Source organism: Balaenoptera physalus (genome assembly GCF_965194825.1).
Source record: "Balaenoptera physalus genome assembly, chromosome: 11".
NCBI classification, from domain to species: Eukaryota; Metazoa; Chordata; class Mammalia; order Artiodactyla; family Balaenopteridae; genus Balaenoptera; species Balaenoptera physalus.
Window position 1 is genome coordinate 107,712,665 of NC_138896.1, and position 23,363 is coordinate 107,736,027.

At 53.6% G+C, this 23,363-nt stretch overlaps 1 protein-coding gene across 1 annotated transcript; it reads right to left on the bottom strand.

Moving 5' to 3' along the window:
• Nucleotides 1-363: 363 nt before the first annotated feature.
• TMEM43 (transmembrane protein 43) lies at nucleotides 364-23,315 on the bottom strand. Its single transcript, XM_082413490.1, has 12 exons — nucleotides 23,111-23,315; nucleotides 12,120-12,269; nucleotides 11,217-11,351; nucleotides 10,534-10,628; nucleotides 9,699-9,748; nucleotides 9,375-9,444; nucleotides 8,553-8,623; nucleotides 7,408-7,529; nucleotides 7,070-7,144; nucleotides 6,481-6,582; nucleotides 5,001-5,118; nucleotides 364-2,310 (listed from the first exon to the last, which is right to left on the bottom strand). The coding sequence occupies exons 1-12, from the start codon at nucleotides 23,120-23,122 to the stop codon at nucleotides 2,108-2,110; spliced, it is 1,203 nt and encodes a 400-aa protein (XP_082269616.1). The 5' UTR covers nucleotides 23,123-23,315; the 3' UTR covers nucleotides 364-2,107.
• Nucleotides 23,316-23,363: the final 48 nt, after the last annotated feature.

The window sequence follows — 23,363 nt, forward strand, 5'->3', positions numbered from 1 at the left end:
GAGGCACTGTCCCCGTGTCACAGATGAGGAAGCTGAGGCTCAGGTCACTGCCATGCCTAGCGTCACACAGCTCATCAGCGGCAGATGCGGGATGCCTTTTGTGCCGGGTCCCGCTGGCTCCCTCCCACCTCTGAGAACGATCTGAAGACCGGCAAAGGTGGGAGCCGCTCTTAAGTCCACACAAACCAGAGTAGGTCTCTAAGTGCTAGAGATATTGAGGTGCCTTCTCAAAAAAATTGAAAGCAATTTAGAACCTAAGTTCCAAAAATTCATAGGGTTCTTAATAAATTCTATGGCTGAATTCTTTCAGACAGAAATTTCAGACAGAATGCAAAAAAAAAAAAAGGGATAATGGCAAGTTCCTGTATCAAAAGATATTTAGAAATTTATTTTGAATTTTTATCAAAAATACAAAGATAATACAAGTTTCATCATGATTTCCCGAAGGCTTGAAATATTTCTTAACATGATTTTGGTCTTTAAGAACACCTGAAATTGGCAGTAATTTAAAATCTGTACCAGAAAAATATTATACAAACCAAATATCAAGGATTTTGTATTTAGCCATCATCTCGTCACTGTGCTTTCCAAAAGCATCTTTAAGAGTTGAGAGATCGAAGAAACTGTTCACTTAACAAGCAACAGTGAACACTATTTCTTTCAGTCCTTAAACCCAGATAACTCATCGCTGGGGCTGGCTGGTTTGAACATGAAAAATCTCAGTTTATACCACAAATGCCCAGAACAACGAGAGAGATTATTAGCTCTTGAGTTTCAGAAGTTCTAAGCCCTATTCAGCTACCAAATACTTACTCCACTAAAGCAGCCACTCCCAGCAAAACACAACAATTTCCAAATACTTGAAAGATAAAGGACACACAAGTCTTTTAAGACATCAATGTTACAACATACTTTATCTTTCAAAGGGTGTTGAGAGTAGTTGGGAAACTTAAACTCTGTGAATTAAATAAGCATGGGTAGATTTGATTTAGGAATAAAGCTGCGGACACTGAACACATAAATCACCCAGAAGCAGCCACTTGAGGCCCAGATGCTAATGTCAAAAGCACACCTGTGATGAACAGAGCCAGGCCAGAGAGCTTTCAAATCTGCAGCCTCTGATGCCTGATTTTGGTTGGTGGGTGGGGTGTCACCACGAAGGAGCCCACTTAGGATAACTGACTAAAAACTCTAAATCATCTTCAAGAAAATCTGGGTTTTGATGCCAGAGGATGAAAGGAAATGCCTTTCTCTCCATGATAGAGACCTCAATCTCCTCCCAGAGGGAAAACGAGCCTTTTGCTAACACTGGTTTCAAAGCACCTGAAGCTTTGAAAAGCTTCTCAGGGACCCAGAATACCGACAGGTAACTTTCTCAACCAGGTAAGTAACAGCCCCACTGAACTTTCTGTGCTCTGAACTACCTTCAACTGACAGATGAAAGGGGGTTTTTCTGTAACAGTCTGAGACGTAAATCATTCAGGAGGTGTTTGTTTTCTAGATCTGACTTGAAACCGCCCCCTCTTAGGGCAGGTCGGGGACCTACGTGCAGAGAAATGAAGTGGCAAGAAACAACCAGGCCTGTAGGGGTCCTACACGCCACAAAGATTCTGCCAAATGGTAACGTGCGTGCAAAGCCCAACAAACGTCCACCTTCCTCATCACCACACCCCCTGGTTCTCTTAAGTACCGAATCAAGCTCCATGCGCAGAGTGGGTTTGTGGCGCCCCTGCCGCCCTGTCCTGGGACATGGGCACGGCGGTGGCTGTGGTGGAGCCTGTCCCCAGGTCTGAGTGTCCACCGCGGCAGACATCAGCTAAATGAAACACGCGAGTGGCCGCACGGCCCCAAGAGAAGGAAAGGAAACAAGCAGGAGGGCGCGTGTCATGCTGCCGGACAGGAGCCGCCTCCTGCCACCAAAGCTGCCTGCTGGCAAGAAGGGGTGCGAAGTGCTAACTGATGGACGCCAACCTGACACCCATGCGCACTGCCAAAACTGCCACCTGAGTGGGGCACGTGCGGAATCCAAGACCGACGTGGGTTTGGGGGAGGGGATGACCTGGGTCCCGAGGCACAGGCAGTGTCCAGTGGGTGCCGGAGCCCCGGCTCACTCCAGCTTTTTGGCCGGTACCCGTGTCCGAGCAATGATGATGGGCACCAGGGCCAGGCAGCTGATGACAAGCGCCCACAGGGGCCGGTAGAAGAGCCAGCCAGCGGCCACGGTCAGCAAGGTCAGCGAGGTGGCCACGCAGAAGGCAAAGGCCTTCAAGCCAATGTTGACCAGGTCTCGGAAGACGGGGAACCAGTCCACTGTGGGGGAGAGAGAGGTAGTGAGGCTTCCCAGGCCCCCGTGCTCTGCTGTTCTCCCCGCCTCGCCAGCCAGCAGCCTGTCTCTGGACCAGGTGGGGAGGAAGAGGAAGCGGTGGGGGGCATGTGGCCTGAGGGAGCTGGGAGGTCACACGAGGAGGAGCCCTGCCCCCGACTGCAGCCCGTCCCAGCCCCAGGCAGGGCGCGTGGTCGTGCTCTGAGGCCTCGTGTGCTGAGGGCAGAACAGACTCTCCCGGGACGGTGGCGAGCACCTGGCTGCTGCCCCTCACAAAGCAGGCGGGGCCAAAGCCCCCTCAGCCCTTCCTGGAGGGGCCTGTTCGGTCACCCAAGCCGTTACCAGTTACCTGTGCGCCCAGCTCCACGGAGGGGCTGAGGGGACTCAACGGGCCCGAGCCGCCCACCTCGAGGACCCTGCAGTCTACCGCCCAACGTGATACAGTCTCGGATCCGTCAACCCTTGTGGAATTACCCGTCCTTGGCCTCCTGGCCTCTGCAGGCAGGCGTTCCATAGCCATCGTCCACTGAGGGGGGGGTCTGCACTCAGTTCCCATGGGCCAGGGATCTGGTGCCGCTGGGTCTGCACGGCCGGCCCAGGTGTCTGCCATGACGGCAGGGCCCCCACTCGGCCCCCACAAGCACGCGTCACGTTTGGGCACTGACTGTGGGACCATGCGTCGCACCACACCCCGCCCACCCTGTAAGCCTGGTACTGTTCTTTTTTTTTAAACATTTTTTTTTTTAATTAATTAATTTATTTTTGGCTGCGTTGGGTCTTCGTTGCTGCGCACAGGCTTTCTCTAGTTGCGGCGAGTGGGGGCTACTCTTTGTTGCAGTGCACGGGCTTCGCGGGCTTCTCACTGCAGTGGCTGCTCTTGTTGCAGAGCACGGGCTCAAGGCACACAGGCTTCAGAAGTTGTGGCACGCGGGCTCAGCAGCTGTGGCACATGGGCTCTAGAGCGCAGGCTCAGTAGTTGTGGCACACAGGCTTAGTTGCTCCACGGCATAGGCCGGTACTGCTCTTAACCTCAGTTCACCCACAAGATCACTGAGGCCTGGGAGTTAAACTTACAGCTTGAAGGTGGCATAACCAGGATTTAAACTTAAGACTGTCTGAGTGGGACTTCCCTGGTGGTGCAGCGGTTAAGAATCCGCCTGCCAATGCAGGGGACACGGGTTCGAGCCCTGGTCCGGGAAGATCCTACATGCCTCAGAGCAACTAAGCCCGTGCGCCACAACTACTGAGCCTGCGCTCTAGAGCCCGTGAGCCAAAACTACTCAGCCCGCGTGCCACAACTACCAAAGCCTGCGAGCCTAGAGCCCGTGCTCTGCAACAAGAGAAGCCACCGCAATGAGAAGCCCGCGCACTGCAGTGAAGAGTAGCCCCCGCTCACCGCGACTAGAGAAAGCCCACGTGCAGCAACAAAGACCCAACGCAGCCAAGAATAAATAAATAAAATTAAATTAAAAAAAAAAGACTGTCTGAGTGCAGAGCCTCAGGTCTTAGTCTCTGCACTAAGCCCCGAGAGGACAGGGACCTTGTCCGTCCTGTTGGCTGCGTGGCCTCCGGGGCCCGGAGCAGCGTCCTCCGTACAGCAGGCACTCGGAAAGTGCTCATCACAGGAGTGGAGGTGTGAACGGGCGCCCTGCGCTGCAGCTCCCTGAGTCCGTCCCCTGCACTGTCCCTCTGTGCTCTCATGTCTGTTCTGACTCTGGAGGATCAGCCTTCCAGTGTGGACAGAACCAGTCGGAGAGTCAAAGGAGGGCCCTCTGAGACAAACTTGACGATGGTGGAACTGGGCTCTGAGAGGGAAACAGCCTGTCCAAGGTCACAGCCACGAGGGACCTAGCGATTGTGCCCAAGACGCGGCTGCCTTTCTGGGCACAGTTCAGCTGCCCATAGGAAGCAGCCTTCCTTTCCCTTCACATCAGTTTTCCCAGCTGTAAAATGATCTGACAGTCTGCGTGTGCTGCAGCCAGACTCTCCCCAGCTGGAGAGGGTAAGCGGGGGACGGGTCTCCGGGCCCAGAGACGGTGGACAGAACCATCTGACTGGACGGGGCATCCCCCGAGAAGCCCCAGCCTCCTGGAGAGCAGCCAAGGCCCAGCACTCAAGCACCCCGGGCACTCGGTCCTCCTGAGCCAGGCTGGGCCGCTTGGGCAGCTCTGGGGCTCAAGCGGGCCAACCTCGGGCCATGGGCAGCCCGGCATGCTCTCCCTTGCGCTCCAGACTTGCCAGCAGCCGTGCCAAGTCTAGCCCAGGATTTGGGGTGCGGGTGAAGCGTAACAGTTCCTGAGTGTTTCCTATTTGCCAAACATTTCACAGAACTCTGCAAATTAGGTGTGAGGAAACCGAAGCCGGGCCAGGAAAGGAATCCAGAGCTCTGTTCAGGCCTGGCACGGCCGGCCAGCCTCCTCAGCACGGCTATTCGGCTGTGCGATGAAGGGGTGAAGGGCTGAGGGGATGGGCGGGTGGACAGAGCGGGGAAACCCGCAGCCTCGGGGGTCGGCATCCGCCCGCTCTTACTCCGGAAGCATCCTAACCCGCATGCTGCTTCCCCTGCTCACTCGTCCCAAAGCCTTGGGGGCGCAGGATGGGCTGAGTGCACCCCACCAGGCTGGAAGGGAGAGTGGCGGTGGCAGGGGCCAAGGAGGCCCCGTCTCTCCCCACCTACCCAGAGTGTAGAGGATCCGCGTCATGAGGTTGAGGCCCACAAACATGGCTACCCAGCCAGCCGCCCGCAGGCCCCACGTCTTCATGGAGTTGCTCTTCTGTTCTCGACGAAACACCTCCTGCAGGACAAGTGGGGAGGGGCCGTCACGTCTCAGCTCCGGGGGGTCACCAGCCTACCCAGTCGGCAGGGCTAGAGCCGAAGGGCCCGGGCTGACCCAGGAGCCACTGCGTTTTCCTCCAGAGGGAGGAAAGGGCACCACCCGGGCCTACGTGCCTCGCCCACCTAGCAGCACAGAGCAGGCAGGTTTGGGCCCTCAGATCACAGCCCGCCTCCTCCAAGAGCTGCCAGCCCAGCGTCTCACCCAATAAACCTGACCCTCCTGCCGCAGCAGCGCCTTCCGGGGGTCATCTGTCCCCACGTGGCGTCAAGCCACGAGCCCCAGCACTCCTCTCTGGGAGGCAGTTCTGAGACCGGGGCCCCACCTGCGGGAGGCTGGAGCCCCGGGACAGAGGCCTGGGCTGGGCCTCCTGATTCTAGAAACTCCCTGGGGCCCTGAAAGCTGCCTGAGAAAGGGTGACTCACAGTCGCCAGGCTGGGAGGGGCCAGCCCTGCCCTGAGGTTGGTAACTGGCTCCTGGGCCGCAGCCTGACCACACCCTCGTCCCAAGCTCAAGAAGGAGAAGGCACAGCCTAGCGCCGCCTGGACTGGGGGCCAAAGGGAGGGGACGACAGCTGAACGCCCAATAAGCGGGTCAAAAGGTCACAGCTAAGCCCTGCCACCTGCCCACTACCTTAACCTTCCAAACCCTTATGGGTTGAGAGGGCAGGTTCAGAACGGCCCTCCACGGATACACTGTGCTCATCAACAACATGCAAGCGCACTTTCTGCTAAAGAGAAGGATTTCCTGCCCGGAGAGGAGAGGCTAACTTCTAAAGCAGGCACTGAACTAACGGCACATCTTTGCACCCCTTCTCCTCGGGGCTTGGGTGAGGCATGACCCCGTTTTACAGATGGGGTGGGTGCCCTGGTCTCTCTGGAAGCGCCCGCCCTCACTCGCCTGGTCCTGGGGCCGCGCGGCTCAACCCCTTCACCCCAGCTCACACTCAGCCTTCACGGGCCTCTGCCCGCCCCTCCCTGGGTAGGGCCACCCGGCGTCCTGGCCCCGACAAGGAGGGCCCTGGCCTGCCAGCACGACTGACTGGCCCCTTCTCTTCACTTGGGACTCAGCAGAAATGTCCCCTGCTGCCCACTGCCACAGGAGGTTGCTGTCTCCATGTCTGTGGGCTCAGCGTCTGCCCCTCACACCAGGCTGCAGGGGCTCTGCCCACTGCTCCCCGCTTCGGGGACACGGGCTGCACACACAGGGAGACCTAACCCCTTCTACAGCTTTCTCTCGCCTCGGGGCCTGGGTCTGCCTCCATGGTGGCAGTCTGTGACATGCCACTGGAGGGCAGAGCACAGGTGCACAGGGGCCACTCACCTCTGCTGAGATGTCCCCGTGGTGCAGGAGCAGCAAGGTGTCCCCGGACTTGGTGGAGTATGGGACCAGGTGGTCACCCCGCTGCTGGGCAATCACGGTGACCTGGTCAGAGAACTCAGGCTTAGAGCTGAGGGGCCACCCCCCACGGGCCCAGCTCCTCTCCTCACCGTGTGCCAATGAGGCAGCGAGCGGGGACACCCACGCCACCCCGAGCCTCTGCCTCCACGTCGGCCCGGGGGACGGCAGCTCCCGCTTCGCCACTCAATCCGGAGCTCCGGGGAGGACCCCGGGCAGAAGCGCGTGTCAGGGCCGAGCAGGGGCTAGGGCCGGGGTGACGGGGTCAGGAACGTGGGACCGAGTCTCTACAGAGCAGAAGCCGGGGCTGGGGCCAGAGGGGCTGCACGCGATTGGAAGAACCTCATCGGGCCCAGCTGCGAGACCCCTAGCACCGCGCCCTCAGCCTGGGGCCCATGGACGTGCACAGGGCACGTGTGTACAAGGGTGGTGGTGGGGCGCCCACAGCCCTCGCTTGGGCCCCAGCGTCTGCGCCCAGGAAGGACCCCCTGAGTCGGCCCGGGGAGCTGATTACCATGTGAGCTGGGCCCAGGTCGGGGTCATCGCCGCTCAGCCCTGCGTAGGAAAACGAGACGCGCAGGTCTCCGACCTGGGGTGGAAGAGAAGCAAGTGAGGGAGGCAGGAGCCATCAGCTGGGGCCACGGCGCGCCCCACTCCCACGACCTCCGCCCTTGCCCAGGTGGCCCCATCGCCCGGAAAGCCTCTCCCCTCCAATTTCACTGGGCGAGTGTAGCTGTGATTCACCGGAACCGGACCAGAGTCTGAAGCTGGGCTCTGAGTCCCGCGCGCTGTCGGGGGCGGGACTCTGGGGCCCTGACCTCTGCCATCTGAGCGCCCAAGCCCGCTGGGTACCTCAGGGTACTTGGGGTTTTCACTGTGGTAGAAATAGTCCCCCCGGCGAATGATGTCCACGTGTGGGTCCTCCAGCTTGGACAGGCTCAGTGGCTTAAAGTTGTCCACTTTGTCGATGAGGCCTGAGAGAGGTGGGCAGTTAGAAACAGTGCTGAGTCCACTGCAGCTCCTGGCTGCAAACCCTCAGCCGGACGGCCTTTCCAAGCACCCTCACAAGCCCAGCCACGTGGCCACCTCCTGGCTCGCCCCCCGGGGACCCCACACACCCGGGGTGTCCACACACGCTGTCTCCCACCCAGAGTCCCTCCTCCGACTCCATCCTTCCACAATGCCAGCCCCCTTCAGTCTTCAGCTCCTCCAGGAAGCCTTCCCTATCCCCTCTTCCCCATCAGTCAGAGTGACCACAGCTCTGGAAGGGCCTTAGCCTGGCAGCCACTCCACCTTGGGTCTGGTCATCTGTGTCCAGGCCTGGCTTCCCTGCTGCAGCAACAGCACGAGGCTGGGGCTGGCTGGCATGGCTGGCACCAGCTGAGCGCCAGAGCAGACAGCAGACAAGCCAGGCCCTGGCTCACGCAGTCTCTCCCCCGTCCCGCCGGCTATCTGCCACCTAAGTGTCTTCTCTCCGTCCTTCCTGGGTCAGGCTCAGGGACTGAGACGCAGGGACTGAGCCCCGGGAGTTTCTGTGGCTAGGGGTGCCACCCTGTCCCTCGCAAGCCTCTCTTTAGAGTCCCTCCGGGGCCTGTGATGAACCGCACCCCCCCGGGCACAGGGCTGGGCGCCACTGGGGCTCACAAGTGGAGCCCTGGGGCCTTCTCTGCGCTGCCGGCTCCAGGGCTGCCAAGGAAGGGCTCTCAGCTCTGCCTGGTCAGCCCGATAAGGACGCAGCACCTGGCAGCTGCTCCCTGGTATGGGTTTCAGGAGGGCTTCTACGTGGTTCCCCACCTCCTGGGGACACACCTGCCCTTTGGCCTCGGCCCAAAGTATGATGCTGGAAAAGCGCCGGCTGACCCCATGCCCAGGGCAGCGGGGGACCCCTTGAAGCATCTGAGGGCTGAGTGCTAGGGCCCCGGCTCCTGGGAGGCGGCCAGGTGGAAGTGCAGGGCCCCGGGTCGATGCTGGCTCATCGAAAGGGGCCTGAGACTCACCCGCCGAGAGGAAAAACCTGCCGATCTGGACGAAGGGGGCTGCTGCGGTGAATGACTCCACGGCCATCGCACTGTGGGAGAGGGGGAGCTGCTGGTGAAGGAGGGCGCCGGGCAGGCGCTGCTTGGGCCCCTGTGGGCTGTGCTGGGCAGGGTCCCAGCGCAGAGGGCTCCTGCACGTCCAGCCCAGCCCCACAGTCTGGTCTTTCCCCTCCCCTGCCTCAGCCTCTGCCCGGAAGGAGCAGCCTCCTGCGGCCTCCCGTCCCCCAGAGCTTCCTACCCTCTTGCCTGGACCCCTGCCAGCGTGTCCCATCCTGCCCCCCAGCCTCCAGATGGCCCTTCCACGGACTTCACACCCTCCTGACCCTTCCCAGCCCGGCTAGCACCCAAACCCCACCGCGCACATTCAAGGCCCTCCCTGGCCCAGCCCAGCGTCACGCCTGTCTCGCCACCCCCATCCCTGCCCTGAGCTAACCTTCCTCTGCCGGAACCCCCGCAGGGCCGGGTCAGACGCTGCTGCCTCCTGAAAACCCCTGCTGACTGTCCTCCCATCCACGCCAACCGCTGACGACCCCTCCAGGCACTCAGTCCAGCCTTATACCCGTGACCTGTTTGAGGGGAGGTCGCCTGGGGCCAGGGGTGTCAGGTCTCGCCTCTGTGTTCCTGGTGCCCAGCACAGGACTTGACCTCGGAACCCTGTCCCACATTTTCATCAGCTCACGAGACAGAAGCAACTCAATTCCATTACTCAGATGAGGAAGCTGAGGCTGGGTACCTGCTAGTGGCCAACCAGGCTACGCTCAGGCCTGGGGACCCAGCTCTCACCTGGGGTTTTTGTGGCCAATCTCTCGGTCAAAGTTTCTGCTGTTCACGATTTCCGACCTCCATTCAGTGTCTGTTTCAGGCAGATGGAACAACACAGAAACCATGGTAAACCTCAGGTTTGAGGCCCACTGGCCCCACGTCCTCTTATCCAAGCCTGCGACCACTCGGGGGCCAAAAGGGCGGCTACTGGAGCCTCGCTGGATGGATGGGAGGGCAGGGCTCTGAGGACCAGCACCCGGGGAGCCTGATGCTTGGTGAGGACAGAGACCACAGGTGTGCAGGGAGGTGCCCTGTCCGCCCGCAGGCCCGGGGCCCGGTACTCACTGTAGGAGTACCTCCTCTCTGTCTTCACCTGCCCGTCCTCGGTGTACTCCCTGCAGGGAAAGCACAGGCAGCACCAGAGTCAGCCCATCACTCCCGAGGCATCCCCATCTCTAAGCATCTCCGGCTGGAAGCAACCTCGGGGCTCCCAGGTCAGGCTCCCCAGACGAAGCAGGCTTGGTCCACACCAGCCCAGAAAAAGGCTGCTCCCTGGCAAACAGCCAGCTCCAGGCCTCACAGGCGCTCACTAGAGAAAAGAGCTTTCTCATCCTGAGCTGAAACCGGCCTCCCCTGGCTTGTGTCCCCGCCGTGCCCCGTGGGCTCAGCGATCTGCCTGCACCCTCTGCTCTGCGACAGCCCCGTGGAGGCCCCTGAGGCTGCGCTGCCCCGCCCCAGACTGAGCCACCTGGGCTCCCCGAGTCCCCTCTCCACCCTCACTCATAGTACGTGTGGTCGATGAGAGCCTGCCTGGGGCTCCTGTTAGATCTGATAGGACGTGACCCAGGAGCACCCCCCCGCCCCCCCGCACGCCATGGAAGAGAAGATGGGACACAACTTGGCACAGCTCCGTCTGAGCCCAAGCTGGGGCAGCCCTGGACAACTTCCCCGGAAGGGAGCTAACCAAGCCCGCTTTCTCCTCCGAGCCCCTCTGCAGGAGATTCCTGCCACCTCCAAACAAGACCATCAGCCAGTAATTGGGGGATAATTGGACATTTCTCCGATAGGAAGATTTTATACTTTAAATTTCAGAAGTGTCAAAGTGAGCGCCACCTGCACGTCACCCTAATCCCCACGCCTCCTTCAGCCCCAGCCAACTCTTCACCCGCCGGCCCCTCACCTGGACTCCTCGGTTTCCACCCATTGGTACATCTCCACGTGCCGCCGCAGCTTCACAGCCGGGAGGTGGACCCCGTAGTTTGGATCAGACAAGAGCTTCAGATAGAATCAAACAAACAAGAAAAATAAAGGACAAGAATGCCCGGCTCGGGGGAAGATGGGCTGGAGGAGAAACAGGTCCAGAGGGCAGAAGAGCACAGAGAACTCCGCGGCTGCTCGCATGGGGAGACGAGGGAAGCTGCCCGTCCGGAGTGCTGAACCTGCAAGCCTGTGACACGAGCCGCGCGCGCAGAGCTCAGGCTGCTCGGCCCAAGGGCGCAGTGCCCACGCAGCGTGTCGGGTGTTCAGACAGGAGACCTGGCACCAGACACACAAACCCATCATCACTGTTAAAGCGCCTCTTTGTGAGGCTCTTGCCTTGGGCCAGAGACTGTGCCGGGAGGGTAGCTACTGAATCCGCCCAATCTTCAGAACCGGCTCCTGGTCTGTTACAATTATTCTCCCCATTTGACAGAGGAAGACACCGAGACTCAGGAAAGATGGGTCCACACGGCTGCTGAGCGATACAGCAGGAGTCACACCAAGTGTCCCCGTCTCCAAGGCCCATGCTTTCAAATCCTCCATCAGACAATATCCTGTGACGTGCCCCGGCCTCCCCGGGTCAGCAACCACCGCCAAGCCTACCTTGGACGTCCGCAGGGCCCCGCGGATGTGCACCAGCCTCCCCTCATTCTCCGGAGCCACACTGTGGATGCTGTCGGGGGTCACCACCAGCGAGAGTCCCTCAGCCAGCAAGGTCGCCATCTTCACTGTGCGGCCCTGTGCACAGCGGGGGGTGAGGATTTCAACCGCTGGACACAGCTGTGCCCTCTGCCCTGGGCAAGAAGAACCCAGGACGTGCGCTCTCCCAGGAAGGCCACCCAGCACCCATCTCAGCACCGCCCGTGCCGGGAAGAGCTGCTACTCCTTCTGCCCTGCACCCCTCCCCCATTTTTCTCTGCCTCCTCCTCCCCTCCACTCCTGCTTCACTTGGGGCGATCGCACGCCTGTTCAAATCATGTGACCCAGGCCTCGGCAATCACATCCTGTGTCCACTGGCCACAGGCAGCGGTTCAGAGAGAGGACTGAGGCCACTGAGAGATCTCCCTGCGACTTTTGCTAAACTGATTTAGAAAGAGATGGTTCCTCTTTTCCCTCGGGTTGCTAAGCTGCTTGGATGTGACCCTGGAGTTACCGGGCCACCTTTGCCACCACAAAGGAAGAGCCTGCCAAAGAAACGTCCACAACAGAGAAAAATGGGCAAGAGATGGAGAAATGGAGATTCCTAGTGACCCAGCATGAACGCCTGGAGGCAACCATGCCTGAAACTGATGCTACCCAGGATTGCAAGCGTGTGAACAGATCCACTCCCCCTCCTGCTTACATCAGTCCTGAGGGGGGTCACAAAAGAAAAACTCTGATTAATTCAGCTCCTGCCCCCATAAAATCTAGACCCTTATTACCATATCCAGCCTCCGAATTCACAGCCTTTGCTCCCTGACACTGCAGGGACCCTCGTTCTGCACAGAAGGACCCCAAACATCATACCTCATTGGTAAAAATTAAGTAGAAGGAAAGCAGGAAGGTCATGAGCCCCACAAACATTCCACCCGAGGTCTCGCTCAGCCGCTCCAGGAAGCCTGGCTGGGACTTGGTTGTAGTTCTGACATGTTCTTTCCTGTTACTCATACTGGAATACTGAAAAAAAACATAAAAAAAAAAGAAAATTGGTTTTCAAAAAATAAATTGAATTTCGCTATTTATTTATACTGTTTTTTTTTTTTTTTTTTTTTTGGCTGCACTGGGTCTTCGTTGCTGCGTGCAGGCTTTCTCTAGTTGCGGCGAGCGGGGGCTACTCTTCATTGTGGTGCGCAGGCTTCTCATTGCGGTGGCTTCTCTTGTTGCGGAGCGTAGGCTCTAGGTGCAAGGGCTTCAGTAGTTGTGGCTCGTGGGCTCAGTAGTTGTGGCTTGCGGGCTGTAGAGCACAGGCTCAGTAGTTGTGGCACACGGGCTTAGTTGCTCCGCGGCATGTGGGATCTTCCTGGACCAGGGTTCGAACCTGTGTCCCCTGCATTGGCAGGCGGATTCTTAACCACTGGGCCACCAGGGAAGTCCTATTTATACTCAGTTTTTATTGAGTTTTAATTCTATATAATCCTGTTTAATTCTATAATCCTGTTTGGCTCAAATAAAATGCCCTTTTTTCTTGTCACTTGATTGTTAGTTGAATTTTAGTGGACATGTGCTTGGCATAGGTGGTGGGATATCAGAGCCAGCCAGCAGAGGACACCTGGAGTCCACCCCAAACGGGTGCTTGGTGCCAGCACAGGCCCTTGGAGCCCCACTCCTCCATACTCCTCAGGCACTTTGGTGGGTTCTCCTGGTACCTGGACAGCACTGCTTTAAATGACATCCTGAGTTTTACTTGAGCTGTTTTTCTTGGGACTTGGAGTCCTAAGGGGGTACTGGAACATCTCCTAGGCAGGGACCTTGGAGGAGCTTTGGAGTGAACGGGGTTCACTGGTCTCTTTTAAAAATTGACTTAAATTGGAAAGATTATGTATACATGGTCTGAACAAACTGCTAGTGAAATGAGAGACTGAGCATGCTCAGCTCCGAAGTAAAGGGACACTTGCTCCTTCCAGCCACGAGCCGTTCTCAGGCGACTGAGAACCTGGGGGAAGTGTCTGAGGATCAAGTCTCTTAACGTGCATCGGTCGCACAGGGAGTCCCAGCACAACCACCGAGTAAGTTCTGCTCGCCAGGTGCGCATCATAAAGGCTGATCACCCTGCGCTCTGAGCATCCACGGTGGTTTTAGACTGTGGAGGGAGAAGCCAAGAAGCTTGAGAGTCAAGCTGACCCAAGGGGAACCCCTTAGGGAGACAGACACACATTCGATCCATCACACCGCCCTCAGAAAGTTGTTCAGATCCTATCTGAATTGGGCTGCCAAATTAATAATGGGAAACCGTGCTCAAAGGCCGAACAGCCCCCTCATGGGCAGCCACTCTGGCTGGCCTCATGAAGAAACCAATGCTTTTGCAAACACTTATCTTAACTCTTAAATGGCCAGGATGGAGCTCTTCTGACATTCCAACGCTGTAGAGAAAGCTGGCTTGAGAAAACATCTTTTCAAAATTCTGACCCTGAGAGAACAAAAGTATTCCTAGGAGAAAGCCTCAAGTTACAATTCTTATCATGTCCCTGAAATGTAAACACAGCCCACATTGCCTGAGTCTACAACCTTGGCTTAATAGACTCTAAAACTGGAAAAAAGAAGGGGGCGGGCAGAGCACAGTGTGTGCAAAGAGGAGGCCGTTGTGAAACTCAAGCAGGAAAACCAGGAGACTTCTGCCCGTGTCTGGCTGGATATGTGCATGTCTGTACGTATGTATGATCCGTCTCTAACTCCAAATGGTATTATCAACATTAACTGGTAAAAGAGGTTTACTTAATTGACTTAAAAGTAAATGCGTACAAATCAAATATTTCTAAATGTAATTAAACTAGCCCGAATTTTTAAAGGATCACATAATCTAGGATTAATCTTTAATGAATGAAAACGAGTCAGAATTAATGGTTTAATTAATACAGACATGTCTTTAGAGTCAAACATTAAGTGTAATACTTTAACTGTACCTAGGTTTACTGAAAGTTAATAAGCTCATGTTATCTCTGTTATAAAATTTGTCAACAAGAAAATTAACTTGGTATGATAATATTTTCATAAGTAATAAATAAGTTTCGGGGTGAATTCTTTAAGAATAATTTTGTTTTATGGTATGTCTACCTAAAAACAGTTTCTCCAGATTTTTGGTGACTTGAAACTTTAGTGTTCTGCCAAATTAAGTCAAATGATGGAATTCACTGAATGTCTAGATAATTTTCTTAATAAGAAATACTGAAACATTAATTGCTAAAGAAGTCTATGTTTACCTACTTTGATCTCTTATTACAGAGAGATTAAATATGTTTGAGACTACTAGTAAATATATTCTGTGCTTTGTTGGAAGACTGAACTATAAAGTGGCATACATTTCTAAAAATTAATTTTAAAAAGGGAACCCTGAGAAAAGAGTTTTATGCATGGCCAGGACTTACTAAGATCAGATTGAATTTAATTAAACAAATGAAATTTAATATTAAAGGTGAAATGGTGAAAACTAGAGTTTGTTTTTTTCTGTTAAGAGGACAAAGTTTTCCTGAAATATTGATCTGCTTTTGATAACTGTAAAGTTTCTTTACCTCTTAAGTAATCTGCTGTAACTTTCTGTATTTGCTTTTGAAATCTTTTATTATCACTTTGGTTAAGTGAATAAATGTTGTTTCACAGTGACTTATGATTCTACTTAGCCAAACATTTAAAACCTCTTGATATCGTTCACAAACTTCCTCAAATCAGATTCTAAATGAAGTTCTTTTGGCCTCCAGCTAACTTTGGGAAGCTTCAGAAGGCCCCTAAATAGCTCAAAGAGAAATATTAAACTAATTAGGCTCATGTGGTATGTTAAATTACATGGGAAACATTGTCAAATGAGTAATGATAAATCTTGTTAGGTTATATTATATGGCTAAATATATTACTATAAATAGTCTAGAAATTATATGAAGTTCCTAAAATTTGAAATGTCCTGGTATGTTGTCAGTCATGATTTACAGTATCTTAAAATGTTGTATGCCACAGAAATTGCCAAATTTCCTTGATAACTACACTGTAATCAGGTCTTTAACCATGCTTTTAAGTCTTCTGTCATTTATACACAGTTATGCCTACACAATAACAGATGCTTTTACAAAAATGTATGTAGATGACTTGCTGTTATGCTCCCAAATTAAATTAGACTCGGTAGCAAAAGGATTTCCTCCTTGTATGAGGGCTATTTCAGCCACGGCTCTCACATAAAGCCACTGAAGAAACAGTAATGGGGTCTCCTTTAACTATTTATGTCCCAAACTCAGGTGAGTTTCTTCTAAACTCTCACCACCCTCAGCACTATTCTATAAGCCAGCTAGCTTCCTATGAAGTATCGTTGCTTTATGCTACCTTGGTTCCATGTAATAACCTTAACCCTGCAACTCTGCTTCCAGCACCACAGGAAGAAAACAACCATGACTGCATTTTGTTAACCAATTATCTTCTCGCTTCCAGGAAGCCCATATCGATAATGCTGATCTAAATTAATTTATAGATGGTCCTACTTACGGGATGAGCACGGACATTACAGCGCTGGATAGGCAGTAACGCCCACAGTAGACATAACTGAAAACGTTTACTTACCAGGAACAAAGTCAGCACGAGCTGAATTAACTGCCTTAACTCTAACTAAAGACCAGGTAACACACATTTATACTGACAGTCACCATGCCTCTGGAGTGACACATGACTTTGGAATGTTATAGAAACAATGAGGTTTTTAAGCTCTTCAGGACAACCTAATAAAAAAATGGAAAACAGGTTGCAGAGTTATTGTTACACGACTGCCAAAACGGTTAGCGATTCTTGAAACAGTAATTTTCAATAATTTTCAGTTTTCACCTACGCCAGGCATTCCAAATCCGACAGTACGGAAACTAGAGGAAATCAGCTCGCTGATGCCCCCGCCCATGAGGCAGCTTTAAACACTCATCCTATCCAGCCTCCAGAACGGCCACTGTTCTCAGTTAACCCTGCTAACCCAGTAGAAGATTTCCTTCTACAGGCTCAAGAAATTGCCACCAAAGAAGAGAAACAAATATGGCCACAAAAAGGGGAATTCTGACCCCACCACAGAAATATGGTCTAGACCTGATTGAAAAAAAACCACCTAGTGTCTGGAGCACAACGGCCATCCCTCCAGCATGCACCCCCTGTAACTCACTGTGCGCCTGAGAAAACGGTTTCTGGGGAAAACAGTATTCTTGGAAACTTGCCCCCATGGTGGTTCAAGGGAAACATTACATTATTGTCAGGGTCTCACTGAGGCACTTACAAAACAATTGGTAACTCACTCTTTCTATAGCGAGCTCCCAGAAAACCCTACAGATCATGGATTATAACCTAGTCATTTTGTTTATTGGAAAGGACATCAAATAAATGATTCTTTGCAGCCACAAGGGAAAGAACCTTATCTGTTATTGTTAACTAATCCATGCTCAGCCAAACCGAAAGACATTAATTCATGGATTCACGTCTCTCATTTTAAAAAAGGCCCCTCCACCTAAATGGACTTCGACCCCTGTTTCTAACACCCTGTTTCAACTAAGACGAGCACCACCAAGCTAGGACGAGGGGACAACAGCAGCAGACAGCTGACCCAAGAGTCCAGACCAGGCCTGTAAGACCCATCCTACCAGTTCAATTGTACTATTTACCAAATGTCTGTCAAAATTGACAGTTACTGTTTTACTTCTAGCTATGCTTTTGCCCCAGAGTTTAAGATGGAAGGAAAATTCCTTAGTACAGCTATTGCAAAGTATAGCTACTGGAGGCAAATTTAACCGATCGTTGGATCTGTCATCCAACTCTTCAGGCAACACAAGGCCGACACAGGCACTCATAACTCCTGTCATTGACTTTTCAGATGTTCCCAATGTTACCACTTACTTAGATCAACCTCCCTCTGGCCTAACCTTTCAGGTCCAAATTTTCTAATGTACTAATGTGTCCATGCCTTGTCTGACACTATACTACCCTCAGCCCTTAGGGACCAGACACAACTTACGCTAGTACCCACACCCCAGCCATCCCCACCCCGAGCTCCATCTCTTACTTAACTTACAAATGTCTTGAAGAGAAAAACACAAGTAACTTGTGCCCGCAACTCCCCCAAGTCAAATACCATATAGACAGCTTTTGGAAAGCCTGCAAGAACGACCGTGGTTTAATACCGTGTTAGGGAAACTTCCAATCGATGCAGCTATTCATGAGAGCTCTCTGGGAGGGAACACTTACATCCCCAGGTTTTATCTTCTTCTATGGTATTGGAATTGACACACCTACCCAAGGATGGGCACATAAATGTCTTAACAGCTGGCAGGTAAAAGGCTTATGTTTGTTGGGCATTATGTTACCTCACTGTCTATACAGTGAGGCAGATGAACCTCCTTTCTCTCTCCATGACAGAGTCAAGAGATCCATGTTAGCAGGATATCAAGATATCTGATGGCAAAGTCTTTTGGGAATCTTGAGTCCTAGGGCAGGAATATATGTAAACAGAGGTACGCTCAGAAATCATCAGGCACCATTGGTCATACAGCCAAAGAGACTGCAAGCAGCATTGCAGCCCAACAGACATCCCTAAGTTCCTTAGCCCATGTAGTATTAGGTAACAGTGCTGCCTTAGAAAACGTATAATCTATAAAATGTTTCCCCATCAGCATACACCTCTATGTTTGTTTACTCCACAGGATTAATTTACTCAATTCTGAAGTTTCTACAATGGGAAAGTGATGTTGCAAAATCGAATAGCTCTTGATTTTTAACACCACCCTGCAAGGAGAAGCTTGTGCTATAACCCAGATTAAATGCTGCATTTCCATACAGGATGAGTCCTCTAATACAACTCATCTAACAGCTCACATACCAAGTACAATTTCCGCACTGAAGGATCCCCTTCCCAGTCCAGGTGAAATCTCAGGGAAATGGCTCAACTCTGTGGATTCATGGCTTAAAGCTCCACTTGTGACTTTCTTATTGTCGTTGGCTTTATTGATTTCATTTACAGAGTAATAATCTCTTGTGCCTCTTGTATATTCAAAACTCCAGGGACTTCCCTGGTGGCGCAGTGGTTGAGAATCCGCCTGCCAATGCAGGGGACACAGGTTCAATCCCTGGTCTGGGAAGATCCCACACGCCACGGAGCAACTAAGCCCGTGCGCCACAACTACTGAGCCTGCGCTCTAGGGCCCACGTGCCACACCTACTGAGCCCGCATGCTGCAACTACTGAAGCCCGCACGCCTAGAGCCCGTGCTCCGCAACGAGAAGCCACCACAATGTGAAGCCCGCCCACCACAACGAAGAGTAACCCCCGCTCGCCACAACTAGAGAAAGCTCACACGCAGTAACAAAGACCCAACGCAGCCAAAAAAAAAAAAAAAAAAAACTCCAACTAAAATAACGATGTCTAATGACTTGACACTATTGATCATATCTGTAGTTCTATATAATAGGTATGCACAACGCATATGCAGGGTAAAACTGGCATACGTCCTATTGGACAATTGACCATCAGTCCTTGCCAAGCATTTTACTAGCCTAACCCCCTAAAAAGAAAGAAAGAACCAGGCTATTCAGATCTGTCATCAAGGGACAGGATGCAGGGCAGGTAAGCAATCACCAACCCCGAGGGACCAAATATTTGATCACCTAATGTATTCTACCAAAAGATTAATGATCAAAAGGGGGAAAATGATGAAATGAAACTTATATTTGAAGGCAGGACATGAAAATTTAAGCATAAAATTCTCTGTGTGCGTTTCGGCCTCTTCTCTCCCTCCCTAACGTGCAGTCTGCATCTGCATTACACTGACCACACCTTCTCAAAGACAGGAGCACCTGCTCGACTGTAAAGATTATTTTTTTTCCTTTCTTCTGATGCTAGCAATGCAACTTCTTAAAAGAAGTGTTCTTTCTCAGCTCTGCAGGCAGTCATGGTGATTTACTGCTCCTTTGTACGTGCCTACTGGACAATGTGTCTTTGATGAACTTCATATAAAATATCAGTACGTCATTTTGATGTTCGATCCTTTGATTTGAAAATGTACATGACTGTGCCTTTGACTTTTTTTTTAAAATATGTAACATACATTTATATAATGGTAAGTGCAACGAAGAACATACTACAGGATAATGGGATACAATGACGAGGGTGGGGAGTGGGGTGGGCTGGGGATGGCACTTGAGACTTGAGTCAGTATACACAGCCTTGGGAGGAGGTTGACTTTTTTTGTTTTTTTTTGGCTGCGTTGGGTCTTCATTGCTATGTGCGAGCTTTCTCTAGTTGCGGCGAGTGGGGGCTACTCTTCGTTGCGGTGCATGGGCTTCTCATTGCAGTGTGTGCCTTTGACTTCTAACATGTGGAACAGTTCTCAGAGCTTCTGAGAGTCTATCTCCTGGGTTATAATCCTGTTTGGCTCAAATAGAATTAACTTTTTTTCTTCTTGACTGTTAATTGAATCTTTGTCAGAGTCTTCATGGAAACATGTGTTTTCATTTCCCCTGGGCATTAGGTACATACCTAGGAGTGGAACTGATGGATCATAGGGAAGATGCATGTTTTTTAAGAAACTAGCAAATTGTTTTACAAACAGGTTATTAGAGATATATTTCTAATTCAGTTCAACGAATAGAGGCTGAGTTTCCTTAGGGCAGTGCCAGGCCTCATAGGGGTGAGAATGTAGGGGTGAGAGGCTTTAGGGCCATTCAGTCAGGGCGACTAACAGTGCCAGGCCTTGCTGAGTGCCTGGTGAGAGGGCACCAGTGTAGATCCAGGGTTAAAGGAGTGACCCCTTCCAGCTGGGAGGGTCAACGCAGGCCCCCTGAAGGAGGGGGCATTTTGAGTGGGCTCTCAGAGGCGGACCCTGGGGTGAGGGCATCCCCAGCAGGGGGAACAGCGGCCTCTCTGCCCTGGCTGGGTTGTGGAGGGCATGGGGAGGAGAGGAGGGCAGCTAGGCAGCTCTAGGTGGGTCACGGTAGGCTGCAAACTCCAGAGTCAGTGGGTCAGGCTTTGTCCAGCCGGTAACAAAGCACAGTTTAGCGTGTCCGCTGCTGACCCAGAGTGTCATCATCCAAAGCAGGACTCTGGAGCCAGCAGGCTGGGTTTGAACGCAGGCTCTGCTACACAGCAGCTATGAGACCTTGGGCAAGCGATTTAACCCCTCTGTGCCCGGCACTTCCTCATGGGTAAAATGGGGATAATAATCCAGTACATAGGGTTGTGGTAAGAACCAGAGAACATAATTACTGGATGCTCAGTGCCCAGGGCACAGGGAGCCCCATGCCAGTGCTGGCTGGTGGGAATGCAGTCAGCTTTCTCCATCACTGATACCAAGGCTGGGCTGGGCTGAGCTGACAAAAGCCACAAAGATGTAAGCGGTTCCCAGATGAGCACTCAGGGTAAGCTAGCCCATCCTGGCACTGGGGAGTAAGAGGAGAGTCAAGTCAGTCTCTGCTTAAACGAAGCTGGTGCCATGTTCTCTGACTGTCGCTGAATGCCACCAGCCCAGGCCTGCCAGGGCCCAGATGTCCATTGCGTTCAGAAATGGTCTTGACTTTCCAGGCCATTTGGAAACATTAGTGGAGCAATTTGCTGCAGGCAGGTAGGTGACCATCAACCACCATCATGATGACAATGGCAAACACTCCAGTCTATCACAGACCAGACACGGACAAGCCCAAGGAGGTGGGCGCTATCACGACCCCATTTCGCAGATGGGAAAACAGAAGCTCAGCAGTTACAACACCAGTCCAGATTACACAGCCTCTAAGAGATGGACTTAGGATTCAAATCTGGGCAGACTGGAGGCCACTCTGCTACCACTCTGCTCTGGACTGCGTTCCTCACTCCTTGGGAGCTCGCTGCAGGCAGGCAGGCAGGACAGGAAAAGCCAGTCCCGCTACAGCCAGTGCAGTCCCCAAGTCGATGGCTGGAAGGCCTGGCTTCCTCCTGGGCCTCCCCTCAGCACACAGCTAGGAGCCAACATCAAGATAAGGGGTTCAAAGATGGCCTTAAGAGAAGAAGGTGCCCCTCAGGCTGGCAAGCGTGCAGAGTGGCATGACACACCTGGCCCACATTCTGGACCAAATGCCCAGTAAACATGGATGGTCATGGAGATTTCCTCCCTGCCCACTCCCCTACTCCAGGCTTCGAATCAATGAGCAGTGAGTGGTGGGAACACGGGTTGACACACAGGCCCTGAAAATCACTTGCTGTGTAACACTGGGTAAGCTGCTCTACCTCTCTGATCCTGTTTACTCATTTATAAAGTGGAGATGGTAACAGTAACCCCACCACTGGACAGATTTTACAGTGATTAATAATCTTGTGGCCTACCTGCTCCACCCCACCATCTTTAGATCTTTCTTCCTCACAGGGCCTGGTGGCCCCTGTAAATGTGCACCCCACTGCTGGGTGAAGCAACAAAGGTTTGGCAGCAGAGGGACCCCTAATTCATCTACATTCCTTGGCAAAGGTCAGGACCCAATGTATCCAAGATCTCTGCCCACCAGGACTGAAGACAAACTGTTTTCCTTTTTATGTATTAAGTACCTACTATGCCCCAGACACTATGCTAAGCACAGTCTCCCTTAAACTTCACAGTAACTGCTCCCATGAGGAAACAAAAATCCCAAGAGATTAAGGCCACACAACTGAGGAAGAATCTGCATTTTCCCCCAGGTCAGCCTGACTCCAAAACCTGCCCCACACCTTCCCATGACCTGCCAAGCTGGCTGTGAGACCCTGGGCAAGTGCCTTCCCCTGCCGGGGAAGTTCCCCATCTGTAAGATATGGTGGTGGCGGTATGGTGGCAGGCCCGTGTCCTGCCACAGGCTGGGTCTCTCCCGGCAGTGGACCCTGCGTCTCACGGACCACCTCTAGGTGCACCATTTAAGGCTTCTCGGCCTCCCAGACAACTCTAATCCAGGATGTGGGAGACACAAGCCCTGGCTTCTCAGGGGGTGTGGGAGGCAGAGAGGAGGCTTGGGGACAGAGGAGGGGCCTGAAAAGAGCGCGTAACAGACCAGGGGAGAGTGGCTAGACGCTCCACCACAGCAGGAGGGAGGAAGGGAGTGCCTGGGCTGGCAGGGCTGCGAGCTGGCTCCACACACACTTTCACAGAGGAGGGGAGTGTGAATCACCAGCTCCTCCCACGCCCAGCACCCTGGCGGGAGGTGCCCCTCTGTTTGTTGAATGAATGTTGGGCTTAAATAGAAAGATTCCTGAGATAAGGCTGGCTGCAAAGAGAAGCAGCCAGCAGCCGTTCCAGGGGCACCACCTTCGGCCAGGGCCTCTGCAACCAAATCCATGCTAGGAGGCCGAGGGCCCGGTCGTAGGGAAATGCCCCTTTCTCCCCGTCGTCCTAACTCCTCCGCTCCCAACCTAGCCCACGCCCCTTTGCAGCATCACAGCCGGGGTTTACATACCCCCCTGGGGCGGGGAGCTCACCGCCCGCCCGGACAGTGCGTCGCGGAACAGCTCCGCCCGGGCGGATCGGCTTCGCCACCGCCCCAGTGGACTGGCCCCTTCTCTGCGGCCCCGTCCAGCCCTCAAGATCCTTACATGGGAGAAATCCGAGGGCCCAAGCGAGAACTGGGAACAAAAGGAGGAGCTGCGGGGAGCCGGAGCCACACGTCCCGAGGCCCGGTCCCCGCCACCGCGCGCCCCAAGGAGTCCCGCCGGGCTGGGAGAGACGGACAGACGGCTCAGCTGCCAGAAGGCCCGGATACGGGCGCGAGAGGGAGGGGGTCACCGGGCAGGGGGCCGCGGCGCGCCCGCGGGGAGAGGGGGCCGGGAGACGGGGAGCCCTGGGTGTGGCCGGCGAACCAGTAGACACTCACGTTCGCGGCCATGCCGCGGCCCGGTCGCCGCCCGCCTCGTTCGGCTCAGCTCCGAGAGGGGCTTACGGCCGCAGCGCGGAGTCCCGCGGCCTCTCGCCTGCCAGAGAGCGGAACACACCCAGCCGAATCCCAGAGCCCGGAACGCGCCACAGAGTTACCGCCCCGCGGGCGCGGGCTTTTGGGCTCTCGATCGCCGCGCCGCGCCGCGCCGCCTCCTGGGAAATGTAGTCCAGGGTCGGGTGCACGCTCCAAT

Coding starts and splice junctions, on each gene's coding strand:
- TMEM43 (XM_082413490.1), bottom strand. Junction 6,583..7,069: donor ACCTGGGCCCAGCTCACATG/GTAATCAGCTCC, acceptor TTCTCTGACCAG/GTCACCGTGATTGCCCAGCA. Junction 5,119..6,480: donor ACGGGGACATCTCAGCAGAG/GTGAGTGGCCCC, acceptor CTTGTCCTGCAG/GAGGTGTTTCGTCGAGAACA.